The following is a 26,483-nucleotide window of genomic DNA, read 5'->3' as shown; positions in this document are numbered from 1 at the left end:
GGAGCGCTATGTGATGAAGTGTTGTGTTGTGTGTGTCGTCCTCAGGCCATGTACGAGCGTCTGTTCTGCTGGATCGTGGGCCGGATCAACGACATCATCGAGGTGAAAAACTACGACGCCAGAGTCCACGGGAAGAACACGGTCATCGGGGTGCTGGACATCTACGGGTTCGAGATTTTCCAGAACAACAGGTTTGGATGAGACGCCACAAATTTGCATATGCATCCACATGACTTGAATGTTTATGTTTGCTATGAAATGACATTGATCTTGATCTTCTTCTCTGTTTCCTTGTTCTGCAGCTTTGAACAGTTCTGCATCAACTACTGTAATGAAAAGCTGCAGCAGCTGTTCATCCAGCTGGTGCTGAAGCAGGAGCAGGAAGAGTATCAGAGAGAAGGCATCCCCTGGAAACATGTACGCAGGAAATCATTTGGGTTCATATTCAGGATTTTATGCACTTTAACCTGTTGCTAACTTTCTGTTCTGTTGTGTGTGTCCTTTTTTATTTATTTATTTTTATATCAGATTGATTACTTCAATAACCAGATCATTGTGGATTTGGTGGAGCAGCAGCACAAGGGCATCTTCTCCGTTCTGGATGAAGCTTGCATGAACGTGGGCAAAGTCACAGATGAGGTTTTCCTCCAGGGACTCAATGGAAAGCTGGCCAAACACGTCCACTACACCAGCCGCAAGGTGAGAAACCCTGCATATAAATACACTGACTGTGTTACTTCCTGTAGAGCTGCAGAATCAATGCAGAATCAAACACAAATCGTTTCACTTTAAATATTTAAAATCATAAAAAATGGACAAATTTTGACGTCAGTGTCTCGGTGCAGAACAAGTTATCAGCTGTTTGTGACGGTGGATTTCAAAGCTTTTACAATAAGCTAATTATCAAACTTTAGTATAAAAGTGAGGCATTATCTGTGATGCTGAAGATGCAGGAAGTGGCCGTGGTAACATGAGAACAGCAGAGGGCAGATCACACCAGGCAGTAAAGTAACCATTAGACTAAACATGATCCTGTTTAATAATCAGGAAGGCTTACAATCTAATTCACTCTAATGGTCTGTGAGAGCAGACGAATCATAATCCAATTTAATTCAACAGCCTTGTTTTGTGTGTGTAATGATGATCAGACTGAGGCTTTGACAGGGCGGGGGGGGTAGAAGTCACACACTGTCACTGATCTGGGGTCGTTGTGTTTCAGCGTCTGTGCAGGTGTTAAACATGTTTAAACGGTGTTTGTATGGATGTAAAAAAAAAAATGTAAATGTAGACCAGCTGCAGTTCTGCTCTGAGGCCACAAGGGGGCAACAGCTGTCAGAGGAAAGAGCGAGCCGGGAGTCTGACTCAACACTTTGCACAAGTGATGTCACTGGCAGCCAATGGGAGTGTGTGGAGCTGGTGCTGTGCTGTGTTAGAGCGGGTGGAGGTGGTGGAGGAGATGGAGGGGGGGTATTTACACATTTATGAGGAGAAATGGAGAGAAGTGGGGCGACGACTGAGAGATGGTGATGCAGTGAAAATGAATAATGACAAAGGTGTATGTGTGGTAAACATCTGTAGGCTATGTTTCTGGCCAGTACAGATAATAAAAACAACAATAACAACAACAGAGGCCACAAAGTGAGGCACTGTGTCAGAGTCCATTCAGACTCTTCCTATAGCAGCTTCATGTTCCCATGACGATGTAAAGACAGAATATGGGCCAGTGAACTCTGCACGGTGATGAGGACTCGTTGAGGAGTCGGAGCGGGGATGTGCTGCTCTGCTGCAGGGCCGGACGTATCGATCCACCAAGCTTCCCTTCCTTCCTCTTATCATCTTGGAGTCGATTTGCCCCCCCGCTGCTCCCTGACCCCCCCTCTGAGTTTAAAAGACGTGTGAAATAAAGTGTTGGAGAAGTACAGTGATCCAGCTGTTACTTCCTGGAACCAGTAGCTACTGTCTTTCTTGAATCAATATTGGCCAAAGATCTTTTTTTTTTTTTTTGTAGGCCTACTGTCTGGAGTCCTGTTGCCTGGCAACATTAACATAATGGACTTCTTTTTGTGAGGAAATAGTGTGAATTGTCGGGGAGCCATTAGCAGATCTCCAGGGCATTTTTATTTGGGAGGGAAAGGATAGACTGTGTGTGTGTGTGTCTGTGTGTGTGTGTATTACCATTTTATATTAATGGTCTTTAAAATTAATTTGGCCAGAGTAGAGTGTGTTAGTGATGATGAGCCTTTTTCACGTGTTGAATTACTGTGGTTGTTTTTAAATGAATGATTACCGGGGCAATGGGATCAATGTCGCTTATAAATAAAATTCAGACTGAACCAAAAGTAAAAAGCCGTCATTAAATCAAATGAATGAGCTGCTTATCACAACAACAGAGTCGTCAAATTGAAAACTAAGACTAAAACACAGGAGCATCTGCTGTCACTATATGAAATATCATGTATCTGAATTAGGCTACTACTGTTAAAGTGGCTTTTGTAATAACTCACTTTAACACGGTTGTTTTTTACACGTTGACGTCAAACTCAAACATCGTTTCTCAGCGTCACAATTTATTTACTGTAAACTATTGTTAGAGGAATTTGTTATTCTGAGACTAACTACGACTTTGACCTTATGCAGTTTGGTGTAACGGGGCTGAAGCAGGTGAGGTTTAATGTTATGGTTATAAAGCAGATTATGTAGTATGTGATAGATGGGATGTGAATGCAGTAGAGTCACATGGGTTGACTGACTGAAAGACATGTTGCTGTTTTGCTTTTCTAATTATTGTCTGTTTGGTTGACATTAGTTGAAAATTGAAGATGCAGCAACAGGACTGACATCTGTAATTAGACATTTTGTGCTCGGCACCACCTAGTGGCTGGAGTGAGTCATAGCTGCAGCCTGCAGCCGTTAAAATGGGTTGGCTGCATTTGCACAGTATGAAAATAATGAATCTCAGTTTGCTGTTTGTTTGATTCAGGACTCACTCGCATTAGATCCATATCTCCTCTTGTCAGATATTGACTCTGTAGTTCAGATTTATTCTCGTTGTTTTCTAGTGGTATTCGATTAGATTTTTTATTTCAAGAGCAGGATACAACCTTGAGATTAGTGACTTACTTTCACCTAAAGAAAAAAAAGAGGAAAGAAACTCTGTGTCTATTTGTTGGCCTGACCTGGATTAGACATCCTAACCCACACTCGTGATGCAAATCAGCTCTCGAGAAAGTTCAGAACATTTCGAGGCTTTCAGGCGAAGGAGTGTGTGTACACACAAGCCCCGCAGACTTTAAAGACCCGCCGTGGCTCCACAGCAACACAGACGTAGCTCACATCTCTGAGTCTGAGTGTGGAGGATGAGAAAAAGGGTGAGAGAGGAGAGAGAAGGAGAAGAGGAGGAGGAGGAGAGGAGCTACACAGGGAGAGAGTGTGAATTAAATGTGAAAGAAAGTGAGATCAAGGACGGAAAAGGTTGAGGCACTAGAAAACACACTATATTGTTGAAGCACACTTGTGGTATATTTTCAGTGTTTTTCAAGGCTGCATTAAACCATATTTTATATAATGTATAGATAGATGTATAGATGTATTTCAAATTGAAAGTCATTGTAAAGTCAATGGGAAACGATTATTTATGATTTCTCATTGTAAATTGATTCTCAATCTTCTCAATATTGACAGTTACATTGTTATAAGTTCCTTTGCTTTTTTTTGGTGCAGTGTTTAAAATGGTAATTCTGCCATAGTGGGATTTACCAATTTAAATGACGGTCTCATAAATAAGTACACAGCACAAAGGTTCTGGGTTGGATTGGGGCCTTTCTTAGTGGAGTTAGTTCTCCCTATGTCTCCAACAGTTTGATTGGCTGCTGTAAATTGCCTGCAAATTGCGTGAATGTGAGTGTGTGTGTGTTGTTTGTCTCCATATGTGGCACCTGTCCAGAGTTTACCCTGCCCTCGCCCTGTGTCAGCTGGGACTGGCTTCAGCCCCCCCCCCCTGCAGGGATAAGCTGTATAAGCATTGAATGGACGCATCTGTTACAAATGTTCACTGTTGTTTTTTTTTATAACTGTACCTGCTAATTGCAGGTCTCTCTCTGTTACATGCTGAAGTCATAAATTCACCCGCACATTATGAGAATATAATATATAATCATGTTTGTTGTAGTTGTACAGAATAAATAGTAGAAAGTATCTGAGTGAGCATCGATTGTGCAACAATTCAGAACAGTTGAGGAAAAGGATTATTATTATAAAATGGATTATTAGTGCGTGATTAAAACAAACCGCTGCAGCTTTAAAACAAAAACACCACGTCAACACAAAGTCCAGCTCGGTCGTCAAACAGCTGCTGTCAAGACGCTGTTTCCACGGTAAAGAAGGAGCCCGGTGGTGCTGCTGCTGCCAAGCCAACCAACACCTGTCTCTGTTCTTCTCACTGCCGCAAATCAAACAACGTACGTATAGATTGGATGTTCTCAGTTTCTGCTCCAGTGTTCAGCAGCCTGCTGTGAAAGAGACGGAGCGAGGAAAGATGAAGAAGAAGAAGAAGAGGAGGAGGAGGAAGAAGAAAAAGAAGATGAGACTGAGTCAGACTGAGATCTATTCCAGGAACGTTCTGTAACACAATCTGTCCTGTGTGTGTGTGTGTGTGTGCCTGTGGTTATGTTCTCACCCTCCTCCCGCTGCTGGATGATGCTATAGGACCCGTCTTGCCCACCTGTCTACACACACACACACACACATGCACACACACACATGCTCTGACACATTCTCATTCATTCACAAGATCCTGCATGTGCACAGTGAATTCACATGTGATGACGATGACACAGAGCCAGAGTCATTCACGGTGCACATGTCTGTCCCGAGGAGACCAGATGATGGACGAGGAGCAGGAGAGAGAGAGTGAGAGGGATTAGAAAGTTTTTTCCACCAGGAGGAACAGATGCAGTCTGGAGTGACTTCTAAACTGTTCTCTCACATCTCAATATGTCATGTTGTTGCTCTCTGCAGCCTACTGATGATAAATTCTTTTTTTTTATTGGCTTCCAGGCTCCTCAGTCTCGTTATGAATTAATCAGTGCGTTTTCTTATGGTTTTTTTGAAGCACGGGAGCCACAGGCTTGTTTACAGAGATGTCTTAGCTAAAGGGAAACGCTTTAATATGATGTGCTGCTGCGAATGATGCTTGAGGAGGGTGTTTTTTTTTTTTTGCTTGTGCGTTGACGCAGTAAAATCTGACTGTCTCCTGCAGTTTTCCATCACGTTGTGTTTGACTGAACTCTACACACTCCTCGCGCTGACATTTTGACGAGTTTCGTAACTGTTTCACTTGAGTCATTCAAGCTTTTAAATCTATTTTTAGGTCACTGCACCACAACTCAAACACGCTGCTCATATTCTTTATTTATCTTATGGTCTTATAACCTGAATATAGCTCTATCTCGCTCTCTCTGCTCCGTCAAGTCACATCATCCATGCAGATTTGTCGGCCGTGCGAATCTGCTGCATCCCAGAGGAAGCAGCCGTTTAACAGGATGGTACACAGTGTCCATGAAGGGGGATGCACATGGTCAGCAGCAACACTCACATACTGTAGGCTGTGTTGTGTATTCAAATGATGATTGATCGCCATTGAAGGGGCCAAGAAAACAAAATCCCCACATCAACATTACACCACCAGCAGCAGCATGCAAACTCTGACCTCTCCATCTGCTGCCTCAGCACACGTCCACATCCACCAGAGCAAATCCTCAACTGTCCCATGAACTGGTGAACTTCTTCTGCTTCTTCTTCTCCGACCAGACTGGCCTACATGAGATGAGATCTTATTGTTCTGGTTCTTTCACTCTTCTATCAGCAACTTTACCGTCGTGGTTCTTGTCCTTGTCAGTCCGCTGTGGTGCATCTGTCTAATCTGATGAAACGGTGTAGAAAGACAGGTGAAGACATAGTGCAGCATCATTTGGCTACAGGCTGAGTGTCAGAAACAGAAAGAGTTGAGAAACTGGGACACATTGTTGTTTGGTCTTTTTTTTTAATGGGATTTATACTTAACTTCACAGCAGGCCAATTCAAATGGCAGCCTCGGCCCAGGAGCCACATGCAACCTCCGAGTGGCCCGGCCCGTGGTCCTGCCAGAAAATTCAAACATTTTGTGAGCCTCTAGAAGTTCCTACAGTGGAACAGTTCGTGAAAGAGAAGAACATTTTGTTCTTTATGCACTTAGATTTGTGTCTGGGTGACCAAAAATGTTTATTTTTTATTTCAAAAGTGGAGTTGTATCGCTACTGGCTCAGTTTCTGTTCAGTTAAAGCTTATTTTTTATTTCTTCTCTGCACTTTTTGATGTGCCTGTGTCAAATGTGACCAAATGTTAAAGGGAAACGATGAATAGGAACAACTTTTTTTTCAATACATTCATTTATCATCAGCCGCTGAAAACGTCCAGCCTCGATACGTTTCTTGGTTTGAAAATCTGACCCAATTGATTTTTTTTTGTAATTTGAATAACCTTGCTCTACTTTAAGCAAAACCCAGATTTTGTCCACTTCCTGTCTCATACTATTCAGATGGTCTCACTGTTTCTTGCAGCGTTAAAGGATCCTCGTCATCCTCGCTCTCCGCTGCCTCTTCCCCTCGCTGAGCGTTCCTTTGATCTCACTGTGTGTGTTTAATCATTCGCTGACACATTAGTTCCTGTTGGAGCAGCCATCACTCCCCTCCTCTCCCTTCCCCGTCTCTCCTTACCTTTTATTTCATTTTTCTATCTCTCACACTCACTCCACCAACACCTCTCTCTTGTTGTCTTCACTTCACTTCCTTTCTCACTTTTTTTTCCCTCTCCCCCTCCCCATCTCCCCTCCTCTCGCGAGCATCTCAGCAGCACATGGCTTGTACAGGTGCGGCTGGCTGACTAATAGGATGTGATGTATGTGCATGTGTGTGTGTGTGTGTACATGTACGTGCATGTGTGTGTCCTCCACCTGCTGCCACATGTATGAATGCATGTAGGGGGGCTGCGCTAAGTGGTAAAGCTTTCATGGGCCATGTGTTGGTGATGCTAATCGCAGAGGTGCTCTGGTCATTAGCTCCAGGGAGGCACAAGGTCAGCAGCAGCAGCAGCAGCAGCAGCAAGGACACATGGAGGAGTCTAATTGATGTTTATGAGAGCAATAAGCAGAGGATGTAGTTACATGATGCAGCCCAGTTTGCTCATATACAGTCATACAGTATGTGTCTGTCCGAGGCGAGGCTGCAGCTCCGTGTTCGGTCTTCTTTAATACCCCGACAGCTGCCTCTCAGTGCACTGGGCATGAAACGCAAAAAATCCATCTCCTCATCTGCCGCCTGGATTTTCTCCCGCGGTTCCCAACTGTGAGCTGTTGACAGGTTTGGAGGCCGTCAGACGCCGCCCGTCGGGAGGTCTGGCTCGTGCCCTTGTTGTAAGACGGTGATGAGTCCAGAGGCCAGGGAGAGCCAGGGAGGGCACAGGTGGCAGACAAGGATCGCTGGAGAAGTGTTGTACAGAAGGTGCTGGAGGGAGAGGGAGGGAGAGAGGGAGGAAGGGAGAGGGAGGGGGAGGTCAGACTGAGGTGGGAGTGTCACAATAATCTGTGTTCGCAGACAACAAAAAGAAAAGATGAGGAGAATTTGACCGAGCAGAAAAAAAAGAAACACCAACCACCACCTCACGTTTTGTCTGGTGTTGAAAAGCAATCAGCACATTTCTGAGATTATAAATCAACAGGACTTTGGACTCTAGAAGAACTCTCTGTTCATTGTTACCCACAGGTTAAAGAGATAGTTCAACATTTTGGCAAATTTCCCCATTGCCATAATCCCTACAGTCATAGCAATAGGTTTTTTACCTTTAATTGTCGGTGCAAGCTATTTTTAGAATGGCAGAGCAGAGCCGTGAGCTGCTCAGAGCTGCGCTATGGAGGCTAATGGGATTTCTTGGTTTCCCTCATCAATCTCATCAACTACACAATCCAACAACTCCAAAACGCTCTGGTGGACAAGTTGTGACCTGCACATTCACCACGCTATGAGATAATAACACAACGTTACCAGACAGAGTTGTTTTCGAGGTAAATTCATGCAAAACCGCTGATGCGCGTTCCCATCGTCTCGTAATGTTCTGTCATAGCGTGGTGAATGTGCAGGTCACAACTTGTCCACCAGAGCGTTTTGGAGTTGTTGGATTGTGTATTTGATGAGTTTGATGAGGGAAACCAAGAAATCCCATGAGCCTCCGTAGTGTAGCTCTGAGCAGCTCACGGCTCTGCTCTGCCGCTCTAAAAATAGCTTGCACTGACAATTAAAGGTAACAGACTCACTCCTAAAACTATAGGGATTATGGCAACGGGCCAATTCGCCAAAATGTTGAACTATCCCTTTAAATTACCAAAGTGGTTGTTAAAAGGTCGGTTTACCCAAATTACACAAATCTAGACCAGAAACATAGAAGATGGACCAGTGGAAAAGGCCAAAATGAAGTATCTCAGGAAGGTTTCGGTGCTTTTTATTATCACTCCCTCAGTTAATAAACATATTTCTTCAGAGTGAGGCTGCTCCATATTCTCCTGTGGGTTGTTAAACTGGGTGAAACCGATGATTCACACAGTTTCCACGCTGACCTCCCCGAGCCCTGCACCCGTAACGTTGTTCCGCTCATTATCTACTACTTTATCATCTTTGCTTTTCCACCTGTTTGTGTGTGTGAATGCTGCCTCCATCACCGCTGAGTGCTGCTGCTGCTGCTGCACTGATGTGTTTTAATGTGTTTTAATGTCTGAACATGCGTCACAGTAATAAGAGCCAAAGGTGAAAATATTGTGTAGAAGTGTGTCATCATCATCATCATTTTCTTCTCTTCCTGTGTCTGTGTGTACCTGCCACACTCGGTCCACCATGTTCCTGTTACTTTCTGTCTCTCGCCTCCTCACCTCAGCAGCTCTCCCTCCTTTCACAGTTTCCCTTCGACTGTTTTTTCCCCCTCTCTCTGTGTCTAATTTCTATGTTCCTCAGCTCACCTGCTGCGCTCTGCTCTTCTCTGCTCTGCTCTCTTTGTCTTTATTTTATCTATTAAGACTGAAAACTTAACATCCGTTCAGCCTCAGCTCTCCTCTGCGTCGCCTGTCGAAGCTCGTTATTTCAGTCTTCGTGTGTCACCTTGGCTCTTTGTTTCCTCTTCACCTCACTGTCCCACTGGGCCTGAAACCTCTTTTTCTATCTGTTTAATTAATCTGTTTATTCAGCGATCTGACTATCAGTCTTTTCCACCAGAGAGGGAGAGGACTGATGTGAAGGCTGTGTGTGTGCAGCCTTGAAATAGTGTAGTATTAGTGCAACTTAGCAGCTTTTTGCTCATGTGTTGACTTGAAATCTGCAAAATAAAAGTTTTTAGGAGAATCAAAACAGAGAAATAACTGTTATAGGCAAAAACTGACCAATCATTTGACGTATTTTTTGAGTAAAAATGGCAAATATGTTATGTTTGTGTGCCTTTTTGTACAGTGAATGTCTTCCTCGGTCACATTAGAGTTAGGATTTCCTCAGGAAACAGCCAATGTATTGATTAAAAGAACAACAATCCCACTCCTATATTTAGCAGGCTTTTATTTTGTGAGCTTTAGTCAGTCCTGGGACGGCACTGTTCCTGCTTTACATTCATGGAGTGATGTGCCTGAAGCTGCTCGGCTTAATCACTGTGTTTTACTGCCTGAATTAGCATCGCTAGCATTTACACTGGAACAACTGGGGGTTAAGTGCATTGTGCTACTGTTATTTATAAAGGCAAAGCAATTAATGCTTTCTCTTTTCTCTTTTTTACCCGGCCCACATTTTAGTCACTGGTGTTGGACTGTTTAGTTTAGTTTGGCCACCGCTAAAAAATATGTGCTTTTTCTTTTTTCATTTCTTTGGTAAATAGAGGAATGATCAGTAAATAAATCAGGTATATGTTAAAAAGGATGATGAATGTAAGAAAATCAGGTTAAGCTGAAAATTTTGCAGTTAATGAAACAGAGTGACTGATGTGATTAAGTGTTGACAGTGTCCAATATGTGAATAACATGTCAAAAAAGAAAAGAAATATTGTTAAAACCAACTGTTCACAATGAGCAGTGACTATAAACAGCAACAAAACCTCACATTTGTGAAGTTTTGACATTTTTTTGACAAATAAATGAGTTGACTAGGTAACAATTGTTGACATTTTGATCGATTACATTTCTAATATTTAACAAACTAATGGTTTTAGCAGTAAACCGCCTTGTTTCCAGGTGGAGAATTGAATATGTCTGTGGAATAAACATTAAACAGGTCTAATTTCATACATTCCTCTCTCCACTTCCTCTTCTCATTAATCTGACCTTGTTTGGTTTCTATTAGCTTGCCCTCTGTCTCTAGACACACACACACACACACACACACACACACACACACACACACACACACACACACACACACACACACACACACTGTAGGCTACACACACATGGCCACCACTGCCACCGTCACACCCTCGCTCTTAACATTAGGCTGCTTCCCAAACATGGAGGAGGCGCTAATAATAATAATGCTGCCAAGATGTGTGTCTGGTTAATGTGTGTGTGTGTGTGTGTGTGTGTGTGTGTGTGTGTGTGTGTGTGTGTGTGTGTGTGTGTGTGTGTGTGTGTGTGTGTGTGTGTGTGTGTGTGTGTGTGTGTGTGTGTGTGTGTGTGTGCATACTGCATATGTGTGTGTGTGTATGTGTGTGTGTGATGGAGTGTGACTGATTGTGATGGATGAGGGGCCGAGTGGCTTCCAGCAGATGCAGGCTGTCTGTCTGATAGTGCATCTGTTTGTCTGTCTGTTCTATGTGTGTGTGTGTGTTTCATACTGTATGTGTTTGTACTATTTACCCCGGGAAAAGTGTGTGTTTTGAATTTTCCAAATAGATTACGCGCTAGACTTTAGACAGCTGGAAGAGTTTGGTTAGCGCTGCCCATGGGGAAGAGTCCAGACAGGATTAAAAATTAAGATGTGGAGCATTAAGAGCTTATTGATGGAGCCGTTAAATGATGCAGGGTGTGTGTGCTGTGTTGTTGAGAAAGTGTCGCTAACTATGTGCATTAAATAATCTTTTCTTTTACGACGACATCCACTCCTTTGTTTAGCCGAGCAGTGAGCACACACACACACATATACACACACACACACACACTGCGGGCGGCTGGCAGTAAAAGCGTCAGACGAGTGTATTATTGGAGGCTCTTCAATGCTTCAGCACATTTTCTAAAGTGCCAGGGAGGTAAATAGTTTTATGATTTCACTGAGGATTTTCACTTGGATCTGTCAGAGATTTACTGGAGGGCCCTTTGTGCTTTTGATTCGGCTGCTGGACTTGAATCAAGGTTGACTGATTCATTTAGCTCCCTGATGTAAATCTCTTTGTGTCTGTGAAGTTTTTTTTTTTTATATGTTTTTTTTCCTCCACTCATATGGGACTGCGCCGTCTTTCATTGTCTGTTTGATTGGCTGAGAGTTTGTGTGTGTGTGTGTGTGTCTTGAGAGCACTGAGACTTTCAATGAGTCATTCAATACACACACACACATACAGAGAAATGGAGTGGAGGTAGGATGTGTCGCTGAGGCTCCACAAGTTTTAATCACAGATCGCTGGCTGTGTTTCTCCCTCTGTTCCTCCGCAGCAGGGTTTAGTCTTTCTCTGTTGTTTTTTTAATCTGTTTTCTGCAACAACAACAAAAAAACTGTGGCACAAACTGAACACGACTGAATGCACAGAAAACAGCTCAAAGCAGACGGTGCAAGTGATTCCATTAGTATAGATGTAGAGTAATGTGGCAGAAATGCTTGTTATTGGATGTGTGGAGGAAGGGAGAGGGTGGAAATGGAGAAAGTAAGGAAGGAACCAAAAAAAGTTTTTATTTTATTTTTATTATTTTTAATAATAATAAGCCTGCTATGATGATAACATTTTTTAATCTTCTGTTTTCTTAAAGCTGTAGTGTAACTATTCTGTTAAATGTCTATTACACCCAAAACACAACACTGATTAAACCTTTCGACTCCATGAATCTCTCGCTACATTTTTCAGTATTTATTGTTTGGAATTTCGTGTTGACCAGCGAAGTGAAGCGTTTTACCTCACGACTTAGGTAGGTCAGCTCACGTAGACTAACAGCGGTGAATATTCCCATTCACTTCAACATAAGGTCCGTACATTTCTATTCAGAGCCCTCTGCAACAGGCAGAGCTTCTATTTTTGCCGGACGCTGGAGCACGGCACATAAATTCAGTACAGAACAGCTCGTGTGCGACTGAAAATCGTGTACAAAATACAAAACGAAACACCCTGTTAATTTTCAAAATAAAATACACGGTGTTTACGGCGGATCATATTTCCCACACTACACCTTGAAAACGTTGTAACGGGCTGAGGCCTGAAATCAACAGGTCAGAGGTTTTCACACACCATGAACGAGGAGATACTGATTGTAAAATCACTAAATAGGCAGATCAACAGGTCAGCACCGAGTTGTTGCACTGACCGGGAGATCAGGATGTTTACGATGCTACACGCTCATGGGTAATGGGGTCTTCCTTCAGGCAGAACACTACCGCTTTGCTTTGGTCCACTGCTGCCACCAGACTCAACCAAAACTGAAACTTCTTTAGTGGCCTACTGCTTTAATGAAACTTGGAACCTGAATCACAGATAAAAATACGCAGTCAGCGCCGGTGTTCACGCTCCTCCTCTGTCTCTACCTGTATCCCCTCCTCGACGTTTGTCCCGTGAGGCTGACACAGTTTCTTCTTCTCCTCCGTGTTACTTGGAGCTTTAATCTTTCTGCCTCCTCCTCCTCTTCTTCTTCTTCTTCTTCTTCTGCTCTTCTTGGGATTGTGATGAGTGAGCAGGATACTTCTCTTCACTTCTGCCTCTAATCTCTTATGTCAGCGTAATACCTTTAGTGAATCACCACTCTTTCTCTCTTTCTCTTTCTCTCACACACACACTTGCAGCAGCTCTACTCTACCCGACATCACACACTCCCTTGTCACCGGCTGCCTCACAGTCGAGCATGAAACGAGAAGCCTCATCACACTCATCAGAAGTTTCTTTTTTTTTTTCTTTTTTGCGATGCTGCGGCAGACCTCTGCATTTCCATTCATGCTTCCTCTCCTGCAAACTGGCCTACATACACACATCAGTATCTCTCTCTCTCACACACACACAGTTTTGCACTCTCTTTTTGCTTGCACTGTCTCTTCCCATCACGTCATGTTCATTTCTCTTCCTCCGCTCCGTTTCCCCGTCTCACCTTCTTCTTCCTCCTCCTCTCCTGCTGCCCTGTTCTTTAGTTTTATTCATCACAGTCTTGCACATTGTCTGTCTTACTCTCTCTCTCTTGCTCTTCTTCCACTCCTTCTCTTTTTTTTTCTTTCCTGTAACACTCATCCGTGCTGACAGCCTTAGCGTTTTCTGCACCACTGCATCTCCTGTAGCAGTAGCTTTTTACATTTCTGCAGATCATCCTCATCGTTTGGTTTTAACCTGCACGGGCTTTGACGTGTTTAGATGTAGAACAAAGCGGCTGTTTAAGAGTCTGGACCATGTGAAATTCAATTTAGCATACATCTACAAGGAGAGACAATCCACCCTAAGCTGTCCGGATGTGGGTGGAGGAGCACACATCTGGAACTTCAAGGGATGGTTGAAACGGCCAGATGTGCAGCCAGCTTTTATTAAGATGACAAACTTGTGCATCTGTGACACACAAGGTCACACAGATAAGTGATGTAAACAACTTCACTTGTCATCAAACATTCTGACCATGATTATTTGCACAGTTAAAGGGATAGTTCAACATTTTGGCAAATTGGCCCATTGCCATAATCCCTATAGTTTTAGCAGTAGGTTTGTTACCTTTAATTGTTGGTGCAAGCTATTTTTAGAACGGCGGAGCAGAGCCGCGAGCTGCTCAGAGCTACGCTAGGCAGGCTAATGGAATTTCTTGGTTTCCCTCATCAAACTCATCAAATACACAATCCAACAACTTCAAAACGCTCTGGTGGACAAGTTGTGACCTGCACATTCACCACGCTATGAGATAATAACAGAACGCTATGAGACAGAGTTGTTTTAGAGGTAAATTCATGCAAAACCGCTGATGCGTGTTGCCTTACAGGACAGTTTTTCAGCAAACAGCCTCTGAATTTACCTCGTAAACAACTCTGTGTCCTAACGTTCTGTTATTATCTCATAGCGTGGTGAATGTGCAGGTCACAACTTGTCCACCAGAGCGTTTTGGAGTTGTTGGATTGTGTATTTGATGAGTTTGATGAGAGAAACCAAGAAACCACATGAGCCTCCATAGCGTAGCTCTGAGCAGCTCGCCACTCTGCTCCGCCGTTCTAAAAATAGCTTGTACCGACAATTAAAGGTAACGAACCTACTCCTAAAACTATAGGGATTATGGCAATGGGCCAATCTGACAAAATGTTGAACTATCCCTTAAATCTCACAGTGACGAGTGTGTATCACAGCTGGCAGCAACAACAACAGAAAACTGAGGAGTTGTCGTATGTTTTCTAGAAGAAATTACGTATTTACTTTTGAACATTATTTATTCAGAGCAAAATGCAGCCAGAAATCATTGGGAGGAGGAAATGTTGAAATTTGGACTGAAAAAATGAAGAAAATAATGAAATAAAACAGACTGAGACCAGAAGAGTTTGAAACTTTCACATCGCTCATTTTAAGACTTCACTCGAACAGGTTTTTGAGACACAGCAAAGTGGACCTCAGTCTAACACAAACACAATCAATCATTTTCCAGGTGTCATTTCCAGCTCGGTGCTATGAGTTAGGGCTGGACGATTATTGCAAAAATCATAATCACGATTATTTTGGTCAATATTGAAATCACGATTATTTACACGATTATGCGGGGGGGGGACTATGCAGGATTTATAGCTTGACCATGCTACATTATTACCTTAAATAAACAGTGCCAATGTGTGTTTAAAGTTTTTAAGTTTATAATTTTAAATATTTATTCAAAATTTATTTAAAACTTTTTTTTTTAAGTTTTATGATCCAGCAGCAGAAACTATACAGGGTGTTTAGCTTAACTTTTCTACATTTTTACCTTGAATAAACAGATTTGGAGTAATTGTCATGGTTTGACTTATATTAAGAGGGAGGATAGAGGCTCTCTGCTTCCGTGTGTGTCGCTTACTGCGTCTCTGGGATGAAATCCAACCTGGGAAGATCAGAGCCTCCGCCCCGCTGCGCTGTCCCAGCTCTCGTCACAAACGCACCCCATAACTTTTTTTTTTCTTTTTTTTTTTGGACGCGCCCCATAAGTGATCTCTTGTTTATGACAGATTAAACTACACAAATACACGTCGTAACATCGTATAACGTTATCCGCCGCTCTACAGATTGCCTTGCCGGCTTTGTAAACATATGCACATGTAGGGCCGGAGGAGGAGGAGGAGGAGGAGGAGGGTTGTTGTTGTTGTGCGGCCGCTTTGATTGAGGAGACGAGCGAGTGCTTTAAATGATTATTTCCCGTCCATTCGTCCTGAGCGGTGGCCGCTGCTCTTCACTGGCGCTGATTTTTAAACGCCGCCGTCAACACACGAGTGGACTCGTCCACAGCATTAACTGAGAGAGGAGTGCAGTGCAGGCGCGGGGGCGGAAGCGCGCATGTGTGTTTTTCAGAATAAAACACCAATAGACAAAAAAATAATCGTTTTTCTTCGATTACAGTGTTTTTATGATCGTGAGAAGCCAAAATCGTAATCACGATCAAAATTCGATTAATCGTCCAGCCCTACTATGAGTTAACCTTTACTGATGCTCGCTCTCCCTCTCTCTCTCTGTCTCTCTCTCTCTGTCTCTGCAGCTCTCGCCCACTGATAAGAGTTTGGAGTTCGACAGAGACTTCCGTATCAGGCACTATGCAGGAGACGTGGTGTAAGTATCTCAGCGCTTTCATTTATTCAGGAAAAGCTTTTACCGATGATTCACCCTCTTTTTGCGCATTTGTACAGTTTTACATATTCATGCCTCAGAGGTCTCGGCTCAAACCACCGTCCTGCACTTTTGGCTCCTCATCAGCAGCAAATGGAGGTTTTTTGGGTTTATAAAAAAAAATGAAACTTGATTCTTGTTTGACGACATGGGAGCTCGACTAGTTCATGCTCTCTCTGACCAAATATCACCCTTCATAACCCAGTTATGATAATATTTTCCACCGCACTGTCACTGGCACAATTACTTTCGTCCCTTGCAGTAGTTGTTATAACACCTTTGACCTATTCAAGTTAATATCATCAACTCAACTCAACTCAACTTTATTTATATAGCACTTTAAAACAACTGTAGTTGAAAACAAAGTGCTGTACATAGAGACATAAAACAATTAAAGGCAACAAAATAAATAAAACAGACAGTAGTTAGTTGTTTCATTGTTTTTAAATGCAATTGGAAACAATAAAACGCTAAAACAAGAACCGAGTCTCATGCAGAGTTGAAAGCCAGGGAGTAAAAATGGGTTTTAAGACTACAGTAGTTTTAATCATCAATCAATCATCAATAAAAAATATATTTTTATGTTAGGAGCTTCCACTTTAGTGTAAATACAGAGCGACTGTACAGATGCACCTGCATCATTCCTGTTGTTGACGTCTATCAGTCCACCACATTAGAATAAAATCACATTAGTGTAAGTGTAGTGTGTGTTTGTTTAGGGTCTAGAGAGTTCAATGTTTCTTCTTTCTTCTTTATAATAGTTTATATAAATGCCTGTATGTAGAATCATGCTGTCTCTGTGCATATAATGACATTTTGTATTGACGTCAGCATCATAGATGGAAACATACAACACAGGAGCAGCCGCTGTGAAACATCAAACACTAAACATGAGTCAAGCCGAAGTTCCTGCTTTTTAAGTTATGCAGACTGAGGCGACTGCGCCTGAACACAACTAGTATCAAAATGAATGAAGCTGTATTAAAAGACTCCATTTGACAGTTTCACATTGAATTATAATTATTCCATTTTCTGCACAAAGGAGCCAAAACATCACATAACTTAAAAAATGAAAATGTGGAATAATCTTGATCAGGGTAAATGAGGAAGAATTTGTCAAAGATGATTTTATCTTTTTCAGGCATTTTTCAGCCTGACTGGTGCTTAAAGTTAATTTATTATAAAGTCTCTCCCAGTGCTGCCCCCCCTGCTGCTTCTTTATAGTGAGTTTCAGGAACAGACACAGTTCACTGATTTACATATATATGCACAACCACATCACGCACGCACACTTGTGTAACATCAATTGACATCTTCTTTGCGACGTGTCCCTGAAAACGACAGCAGCACCTCCTCCCAGTCTCTGAAGCACATGGATGATGAAATGAATAAATCACAACACATGCTCATCCTGCAGAAGCAGCTCTCAGGGAAACGTGTTGCGTCCGTTCACCGGGTCTAAGTGTGTGTGTGTGTGTGTGTGTGTGTGTGTGTGTGTATGTGTGTGTGTGTGTGCGGCACCCGGGGGACGAGCGGAGGCCGAAGAGCGAGGCCTGACGGGCAGGAAGTGATTGATCCCCGAGCCACTTAAAGCAGAGTTAGCACCTCGGCTATTTATAGCACGTTCACCTCGAACGCTGCACGTTAAATTAGTGTATGTTAACACTATGGACGTGACAGGTGAAGGACACAGAGAAGGACAGTGTGTGTGTGTGGATGGACATGCATGGACAGAAGTGTGTGTAAGTGTAGGAGTGAGTGTATTTATGTGTGTGCGCAGGTGCATTTACTTGCCTCTCTCTTTTCACAGGTACTCAGTGGTGGGTTTTATTGATAAGAACAAAGACACTCTGTTCCAGGATTTCAAGAGACTGCTCTACAACAGGTGTGACACACACACCTCACAGACACACACAACTCTTCAGTCACCTCACCACACACTCTTCACTGTATTCTTTGCAGCATTTTGATTACATGACACTGCTCTGGAAAGAACAGCACAGGACGAGTACAACTAATCTCCTCTCAGTTTGCTCTTGTCCTCCTCTTCAGTCCTCTGGTGTTTGTCCTGTGCAGAATATAAATACGATGTCTAGTTTTTCCTCACCTGAATTTAAATGACACTCTTTTGTCCAAAACATGGTTTAACACAATGTGCTGCTACTAACTCTGCAGGCACGCAGCTCTTTGGTTGAACATTGGTTGTGATGACCAGAGTTTTAGGGTGAATTCCAATTCCTATCTTCACCCTCAAGCTCAACCCTTAATCTTAGTAGCCCTAAGTGTTAAGGGCTATTTTGTGACTTAGAAATGGGACACCCCTTAGCATTAGTTTATTATTTTTTAAATATTTGCACGGTTAACCCTGCCAGTTTGATCATAAGCCAGAAACGCAGCTCTCATCGACAGGTCCATCAGGTCCATGTTTTTGAAATTGTTGTAGACTATCTGTCAGTTATTACTTGGGGTTTTTTGTAGCCTATAAGTTAGTTGAGTTAGTTATAAGTTGATACCACCACAACCACGGACATATTCAGCTGAAAGTCACTGCATACCACAACTTATTGAAAGGTAAACACCAGCTATAACTATGGTTAGATAACTCTGTGGCTACGGGAGACGACATTAGCCCGGTCAAACATTTTATGTGGCTTTATCTTGATATAACAACTACATTACCACCGAGAAGAATGACCATTTTCTAACTAAACGATAGCAACATGGCTTGTCTGCACCAGCTGGCTATTGACAAAATAATCCATTAAATGGGCCTAAACTAAGATAATACAGTGGTTTTCGTCATATTTATATCTCTATTAACAAAGAAAATACTGCATTCTGGGTAGCCCTTGGTCCCAAGGGTGGTGTCGGAGAATCTCAATATTGAGGGAGATACAGCCCTTAAACTTGTCCCTCAACTTAACATCCTGAGAATCGGGACGGCATTAGCTCTTTCATTCAAATACGAACACAAAACATTTCTTTCTCTCTTTCTCGTTCAGACTGAAAAATACATTTTTTAATTGAAGTTGAGTTTCTATCCTGAATGTAAAGGTCATCATGGTGGGGAAAGTCTTATATAATCTACATAAACATTGAGAACTCATGTGATAAAAGACATGCAGTGTCACTTATTTTACTTGTTAAGGCCTCTCTATTAACCCCTTAACACCCACTGGCCAGTCCAAGGCCCCCATGTTATTTTGTTCTCTTATCACTCAGTAGCTGTGTAGATTTTTCAACCTCTTCTGGCACAAATCTATTTTTCATGTCGTCCTTGTGTCTGTCCAGCTCCAACTCGGTGTTGAAGACGATGTGGCCCGAGGGCAAACTGAGCATCACGGAGGTCACCAAGCGCCCGCTGACGGCCGCCACGCTCTTCAAAAACTCCATGATCTCTCTGGTGGAGAACTTGGCCTGCAAGGTGAGAAGGGGAGAAATATAACCACAGAGGTCGTCTGGAGTGGAATAACACAAGGACGTGTTTATCAGAGAAGAAAGAGCAGGGAGAGGAGTTACACCGAACTAGGCCGAACCCTGTGGGACGTTGAGAGATAGCTGCTGCAACTAACAACAATTTCCTCAGCGCATCAGCTGATTGTTCCGTTGATAAAGCGGCTTATTACAGTTTCCCCAGAATCCGAAGTGTTTTCAAATTGCTTCGGCTGAGCAACCGTTTCAAATCCAAGGGTATCGATAAGGACGGAAGGAAATCCTCCACTTTACAACTCGTGAATTGATAATTAAACCCGTGTCCAGAGCAGCTCCAGGTGGGAAAACAACTCCACACCTCATGGTTGTACTCGTAGTGAACTAGCAGCGTGAGCAGTAAGAGTTATTCATAAGGGAGGAAACAGAGAACCCTCAAATAGATTTTTTATTTCTGCAGGTTTATTGAAAGTGGCCGATCTAATAGATCTTCAGACTTTAAAAATAATGTATGAAGCAAAGAACAGATCATTATCAGAACATTTACAGAACTTGTTCAAACTGGAAGAAGAGGATGACGGATTGAAGCTTGATTTTAAACATACATTTGCAAGGCTAAGCTTAAAACAAATGTGTATTTCTATTGCAGGTGTAAAACTCTGGCATTCACAAAACAAGGAACTGAAAAGTTGTACAAGTATATCTCAGTTTAAGAATATGTTTAAAAAAGAAAAAATAAGCGCCTACAAAAACGAAGGAGAAAGAGAAAAAGAAGGGAAAAAAGAAAAGAGCTGTGTGTTTGTTTAGTTGTTATTATTATGTTTCATCATCTTTAATTGTGTTGACATTAAGTCAATGCAATTATAACTATAGAAAGGGGCAGGTACTATAAGGTTTTCTTCATCCTGCTCCTTTTCATTTATGGTGACTGTATGTGTACATTATGTAAATATGTGCAACCGTGTTAAGTATGTAAAACCATGAACGGAATAAATCGAAATGAAATGAAACTCACTGTCGCCCCCTGCAGGAGCCGTACTACGTCCGCTGCGTCAAACCCAACGATGTTAAATCCCCGCTGCTGTTCGAGCTGGAGCGCTGCCGCCATCAGGTGGAGTACCTCGGCCTGCTGGAGAACGTCAGGGTGCGCCGCGCCGGCTTCGCCTACAGACAGACCTACCCCCGCTTCCTACAGAGGTACCGGCCCATTAGTGTTCAAAATAGAAACCTGCTACGGAGGCAACGTGGCAGCCACATAGCCAGGGCGCAGAATACACTCAGTTTCTGGTACAACACTGTAAAAACTCAAAATCTTTCCAAGAATATTTGTCTTATTTCTTGTCAAAATGTCTCAATTTTAGTCAAAACTAAACTCTTTCCACTTAAAATAAGACTCATCACCTAAAAATTAACTTGTTTTTAGATCATTTTCACTTGTTTCAAACAAATTTTCACTTGAAATAAGAAGAAAAATCTGCCAGTGAAAGCAAGAAAGAAAAACTTGATCCACTATCAGATTTTTCTACTTATTTCAAGTGAAAATATGCTTGAAAAAAGTAAAAAGTGTCTAAAAACAAGCTACTTTTAATGTGATGAGTCTTATTTTAAGTATAATGAGATTTGTTTTGACTAGAAATAAGACAAATATTCTTGGTAAGATTTTGAGTTTTTGCAGTGAACAACTGAATCTTATTATTTTTATCGTTATAAAACATTTAATTTATTTATTTATTCTATTTTATCCTATTACACCTATCTATTTTACTTCATTTTATCTAGTTTTTCCCTCTTCTTCTCATTTTTTTTCTATTTTACTTCATTTAATCTGGTGGTGTGGAGTGTAAGATAGCGTTTCCTCGATGTCTCTAAAATCCAATCTTCTAAAATTATTGTGTGAATGCGTACAGTATGTGTGTCTCCCAATATGTGTGTCTCCCAAAATGTGTCCCCTATGTTCCTTGTTTTTATCATGTGAAGCAATTGAGCTGCTGTGGGCATGAAAAGTGCTATACAAATAAAGCCTGGTTGATTGATTGAACAGTCAAAAACCCAGAGATACTGGACAGAAAAACGCAGAAAATCTTCATGTTTGAGAAGTTGAAATCATTAACAAATAATTCTGACTAGATGAATAATTTCACGCCCAGACGGATCAAGTTGTTTATCGTGGAGATGTTGTGGTTTCGTTGCTCCACACATACAGGCCTGAGTCAGGACAGTGAGAAATAACAACAGTGAATCCCAGATTATTTAAATCTTGCAATAAACTGAAAAAACACACACAACACTGTCTGAGAAAACAATGAGATTTGGGAAAAGGAAACACAAATTCAATATTCTCTTTGATTTCCTCATAACTTTTCTTTCCACCGCTGACGTCCAGGCATTTCTCTTTCATCCTCATCTCTCCTCTTCTTCTTCTCCCTGTGCTGATACATATTCCCTCTCTCTGTGAATGTGGCTGCCAATTAGCTGCTGCGGCTCATCCATTTCACTTAAAGGCTCCTTGCCACTAATTCTGACAGTCAGGTCAAATAGGGGCGGGCCCATTAATTGCAGTAATGAAGTCTTGAGGGAGCGATTGTACCGACTGAGAGTCGTTCCTTTATTTACTCCCTTAGAGGAGCCGTCTCTTTTTTTATTTCTGATGTTCGGCTTTTATTGTCTGCAACGTGTCATTTACCCGACGTAATAAACAACAACATCGTTTCCTCTCGGCTGTAGATTACTCTCATTTCCTGCACTTCTCTCAAGACCATTTAATCTGCTCACTGTTTTTCTTTTCTGCTCTTTCTTTTATAAATATCCCCTTCTACTCATCTTCTCTCCATCCCTTCACCACATCAATAATCTTGCTACTTCCCTCCACTCTTTCCTTTTTCTTGCTCTCTTCATTATCTCACTTTTTCTTTCCCTGTTCTCTCTGTTGCGTCTTCATATCCGTCCTCTCAGGTCTCTGATTAGAGTTTAAAGTGCGGCTGCTCGTCTTCACATCCCTCATGTCTCTACAGTAACTGTGTTTTTACTTTTCAGCCCACAAACGACTCCCACGCTCAAAACAAAACATGAAGAAGTAACGTTTAGTTATTATGCCCCAGAAACTTCCTGCTATTAACTTCCTTCAGATCAATTTTATGCAACATTTTCCTCGATTTTCTTCCTCGTTACCGTCCTTCCTCACTCTTTCTCCTCTTTTCCCCTTCCCTACCATCCTCCCTCCTTCCCTCCATATCCCGCTCCATTCATGCTGAGCTCTGTATTTGCTGCTCCACTGGACAAATAGTGGATCGACCTCTACAACAATTTACTGGCTGATGCCTCTTCTCATTCTTTGTGTTTTCGGACGGCAAACGACTTTAATAACCAGTGCAACAAATAAATGGCCTGGTCAAACTGCAGTCAACACACACACACAGCACAGAGACCTACAGAGAGGGTTGCATGAAGAGAAAGTCAATTTTAGATAATGATATAATTCTAGGACATTTTAAATTAATTATAATGTAAAATATGTGGTTTTACTGATACAATTAGCTGTTTCTCTGATGGAATCCAGTTAATTGTGGGCAGTTGTTTTGCATTGAATATGAATTTGATTATTTTATGTAAGGCGAGGCAAGGCATCTTTATTTATATAGCGCATTTCATACCAAGGCAACTCAGTGTGCTTTACATAAAGACAAAACATTTAAAAAGAACAGCATAAAACAGCATAAAAACTAAAAAAAAAAATTAAAAATGAGAAAAAAAAACATACATAACGTACATAATTTTGCATCTGTTTGCAATATTCCTTTTATCACAACTAGCATAACTTTATTTAAATCATGGTTCAGCTTGTTGAGATAAGTTAATACTAACAATACAGATAAATCATTGAAAAAAGCCAAGGACTAGTAGTGCTGCCTGGAACTATGAGTTTCTTTTGTTGCTCTTTGGTGAAGGGCTGGGTCAGTAGAAAAAAAGAGAAAATACCAAGGCACTCATGTTGAATAAAAATATTAAAATGCCTTTACTGCAGTAAGAGCCAAACATAGTAAAAAAGATGCTTTGACGCGTTTCGGCTGAGAGCCTTCGTCAGGAAGTGTGAGGGTTCAGCTTGTTGAGATGAGTTTAGCTTCAATACTAACCATACAGATAAATCATTACTATTATTTTCAGTGTTCTTAGTTTTATTGCTGCCATGGCAACCTCCTCTGTTTACGTCTCGGTTGCCGTGAGACGCTGCTGTTTTCTTTTAAAACGGGAATTCCAAAAGAAATGAAAACAACCAGTTCCTAGATAGAATATCGAGCCTCTCCAGGCGATCCACGCTTCACACGTTGTTGAGTCTGTTCAGCCGCTAACTCGAACCAGCTTCCACCTCCACTTCCACTTCCACAATGGGTCCACATCGCAACCGGAAGCAACGAAAACCAAAAAAGACAAAAGGAAAGGAGAAGAAGGAGAAAAAACCTGAGGCGGCGGCGGCTGCGGCAGCAATGAGCAGCGACTCGAAGAACAAGGTGGAGGAGCTCATGAGGCAAAACGCTTTCCTGAAAGGTCGTCTGCTGGAATACCACGGGAAACGTCGGCCTACCAGCACGGAGCTGAAGGTGATTTGTCACGGGATGCCCGGCGCCCGCAGCGTATAGGTCAAGGACAAGCAGCAGAGAAGCCGCGCCGGCAGGAACGTGAGGTGCGTCTGTGCTCAAAGTCAGCGCACGGATGATGATGTGGCCCAGGCTGGAGAGAAGAAGAGCAAAGTGAGCGAACTCCTCCACCAGACCGGAGCTGGAAACTGTGGGGATTCTGCCGAGAGAGATCGGGACGAGGGCCGTGAAGTCGTGCAGCTGAGAAAGGCTCTGTTTGACGCTCAGAGGGCCCTCAGTTTGGAGAGGAGACAGGTCCAGGAGCTGAGGGCCGAGCTTCAGAAGAAGACGACCACTCAGGAGGCCACGCGTTTGGGCAACGAGGTGCTGCAGAGTGAACAAAAGAAGTCGAATAAGGCGAGTGCTGCTGCGACCATCACCCACGAGACACGAGAGGAGGTGGAGATCCAGCAGCCGGAGGAGAGCGTCCCTCTTCTGCAGCCGGTGGAGGAACCCCGGCAGCTCCAGCAGCAGCTCCAGAAGGAGAAAGAGGAGGAGGAGGAGCCGGAAACAGATGTGGCCTCGACGCAGAAGAACCCAGAGAACCCGGAGAGCCTGGAGAACCAAGGGTCGGAGGGATCGGACAAGTCCCGGAGGAAAAGGTCGTGGCTGAGCAGGCTCTTCAGACTCCGCAGATGAACTTTTTCTTTCCCTCAAGAGCATTGAGATAAAAAATGTAGAAACAAATTGAAGAAATTCTTGTTTCTTTCATGTCTGTAGCGAGGTAACAACACTTTCAAAGGTTATTTTTTCTAGAAATCTAGTCGGTAACACTTGACTTGAATAGGTATTCATAAGATTGACATAAAACTGTCATAACCATGACATAACACCTGTCATAAACATCAATGAATACTTATGACAGCTGTCGTTAAGTGTCATTCGGTAAGTTATGTCACTTTTGATGCAAAGTTGACATTATTTGAGATGTTTTTGTTCTGACAACTTGACATATTTTTTTAAAGTTTGGCAATTAGGTCTGCTATGACAGTTTAAATTGTCTTTATGTGAAGTTGTCAGAACAAAAACATCTCAAACAATGTCAACTTTGCATTAAAAGTGACATAACTTACAGCTGTCATAAGTATTCATTGATGTTTAGACAGCTGTTATGTCATGGTTATGACAGTGTTATGTCAATCTTATGAATACCTATTCAAGTAAAGTGTTACCATCTACTCTTCTGATGGTTGATTATTAATTAATAGTTGCTCAAAATCTGTCACTGTGAATATGCAATTTCACAAAACTTTAGATTTTAAACCCAAAACATGGGTGCAATGAAAAAGAATAAATCTTATTCTTATTAATAAGAAATTAATTAAAAAAGAACTGCTAATGTGGAAATCTAAAGGCCAAATAACCAAATATAAAAGAATAACCACAGACCGGTTGATTGACAACAAGCAACAGGGGAAAAGGGACTAAAGGAATAACGCAGGGATGCCGGTGCTGCAGGCCGAGTGTTGCCGAGGCGGGGTGGGCATCTGAAGGTTGGTCTGGTCTGGCTTTAACGTCTTGGTGGAAGTGACTGAATAACACCTCCTGCCTGAAGCTGTGCATCACTCAGCTGTCAAGGCTCCTACATGACAAGCCGTGGCCGCGGGGCGCAGACGCACAGTATGTTGTGCAGCTCTAATCAGTTTGCATCTAATCTAATCTAATCTAATCTTTGCAGCTAATCAGTCTCATCTCCAACAGCCATCACAAAATCACCCACCATGCACCAGCAAAACCGTGCCCACAGTGGTTTTTTTTGCTGGTAATAGTTTTGTCCTCTGACCTTGATTAAAAGCAGCATTAAAACACTCGGGTTGGTTTTGTAATTACTGGTGAGTTGTTGATGTAAAACATTTTAATACGCTTGGAAAAATTACCCCGTTGTAATGTGTGTAATGTAACAAAACAGAAAGCGGTGGATGACCCGCGTTAATAACTCATGTTTTATTCACACAGACGCTCCAACACCTGACAATGTAAGTCTGTTTACATGCTGATTAGCAGTAATTAGTTTGCAAGCAGAGTACTCGCTCTCGCGCTCAGTTTTATAGACAAACACTGATCATTTCAGCCAATATTTGGTTTTTAGCATGAACACATGACATGAACAAATGTTCCCTGATGTCATTTACTAAAAATTAACTGAAAATCAATAACTATGGACAAAAATGATAAAAATCTGTAAATTTAGATTTTCTACTTTATAGACTTGTGCATTAGGAACAAACAGTGTGAGGTCAGAGCTTTAAAGGGATAGTTCAACATTTTGGCAAATTGGCCCATTGCCATAATCGCTATAGTCTTAGCAGTAGGTTTGTTACCTTTATTTGTCGGTGCAAGCTATTTTAGTACAAATACACAATCCAACAA

The 26,483-nt window shown here is 42.2% G+C and overlaps 1 protein-coding gene across 1 annotated transcript in view; it reads left to right on the top strand.

The window, feature by feature from the left end:
- myo1d (myosin 1D) overlaps positions 1 to 26,483 on the top strand; it is a 114,011-nt gene that overhangs the window by 31,397 nt on the left and 56,131 nt on the right. The window contains exons 9-15 of the mRNA XM_083994551.1: positions 46 to 191; positions 303 to 417; positions 529 to 699; positions 15,926 to 15,996; positions 17,864 to 17,938; positions 19,345 to 19,477; positions 20,513 to 20,679. Coding sequence (XP_083850677.1) covers positions 46 to 191; positions 303 to 417; positions 529 to 699; positions 15,926 to 15,996; positions 17,864 to 17,938; positions 19,345 to 19,477; positions 20,513 to 20,679 — 878 coding nt within the window. The remainder of the gene's footprint in view (positions 1 to 45; positions 192 to 302; positions 418 to 528; positions 700 to 15,925; positions 15,997 to 17,863; positions 17,939 to 19,344; positions 19,478 to 20,512; positions 20,680 to 26,483) is intronic.

The sequence above is a fragment of the Trachurus trachurus genome (genome assembly GCF_905171665.1).
Source record: "Trachurus trachurus genome assembly, chromosome: 19".
Classification (NCBI taxonomy): Eukaryota; Metazoa; Chordata; class Actinopteri; order Carangiformes; family Carangidae; genus Trachurus; species Trachurus trachurus.
Note: the sequence above shows the minus strand (reverse complement) of the source record. Positions and strands in the feature narration are given on the sequence as shown.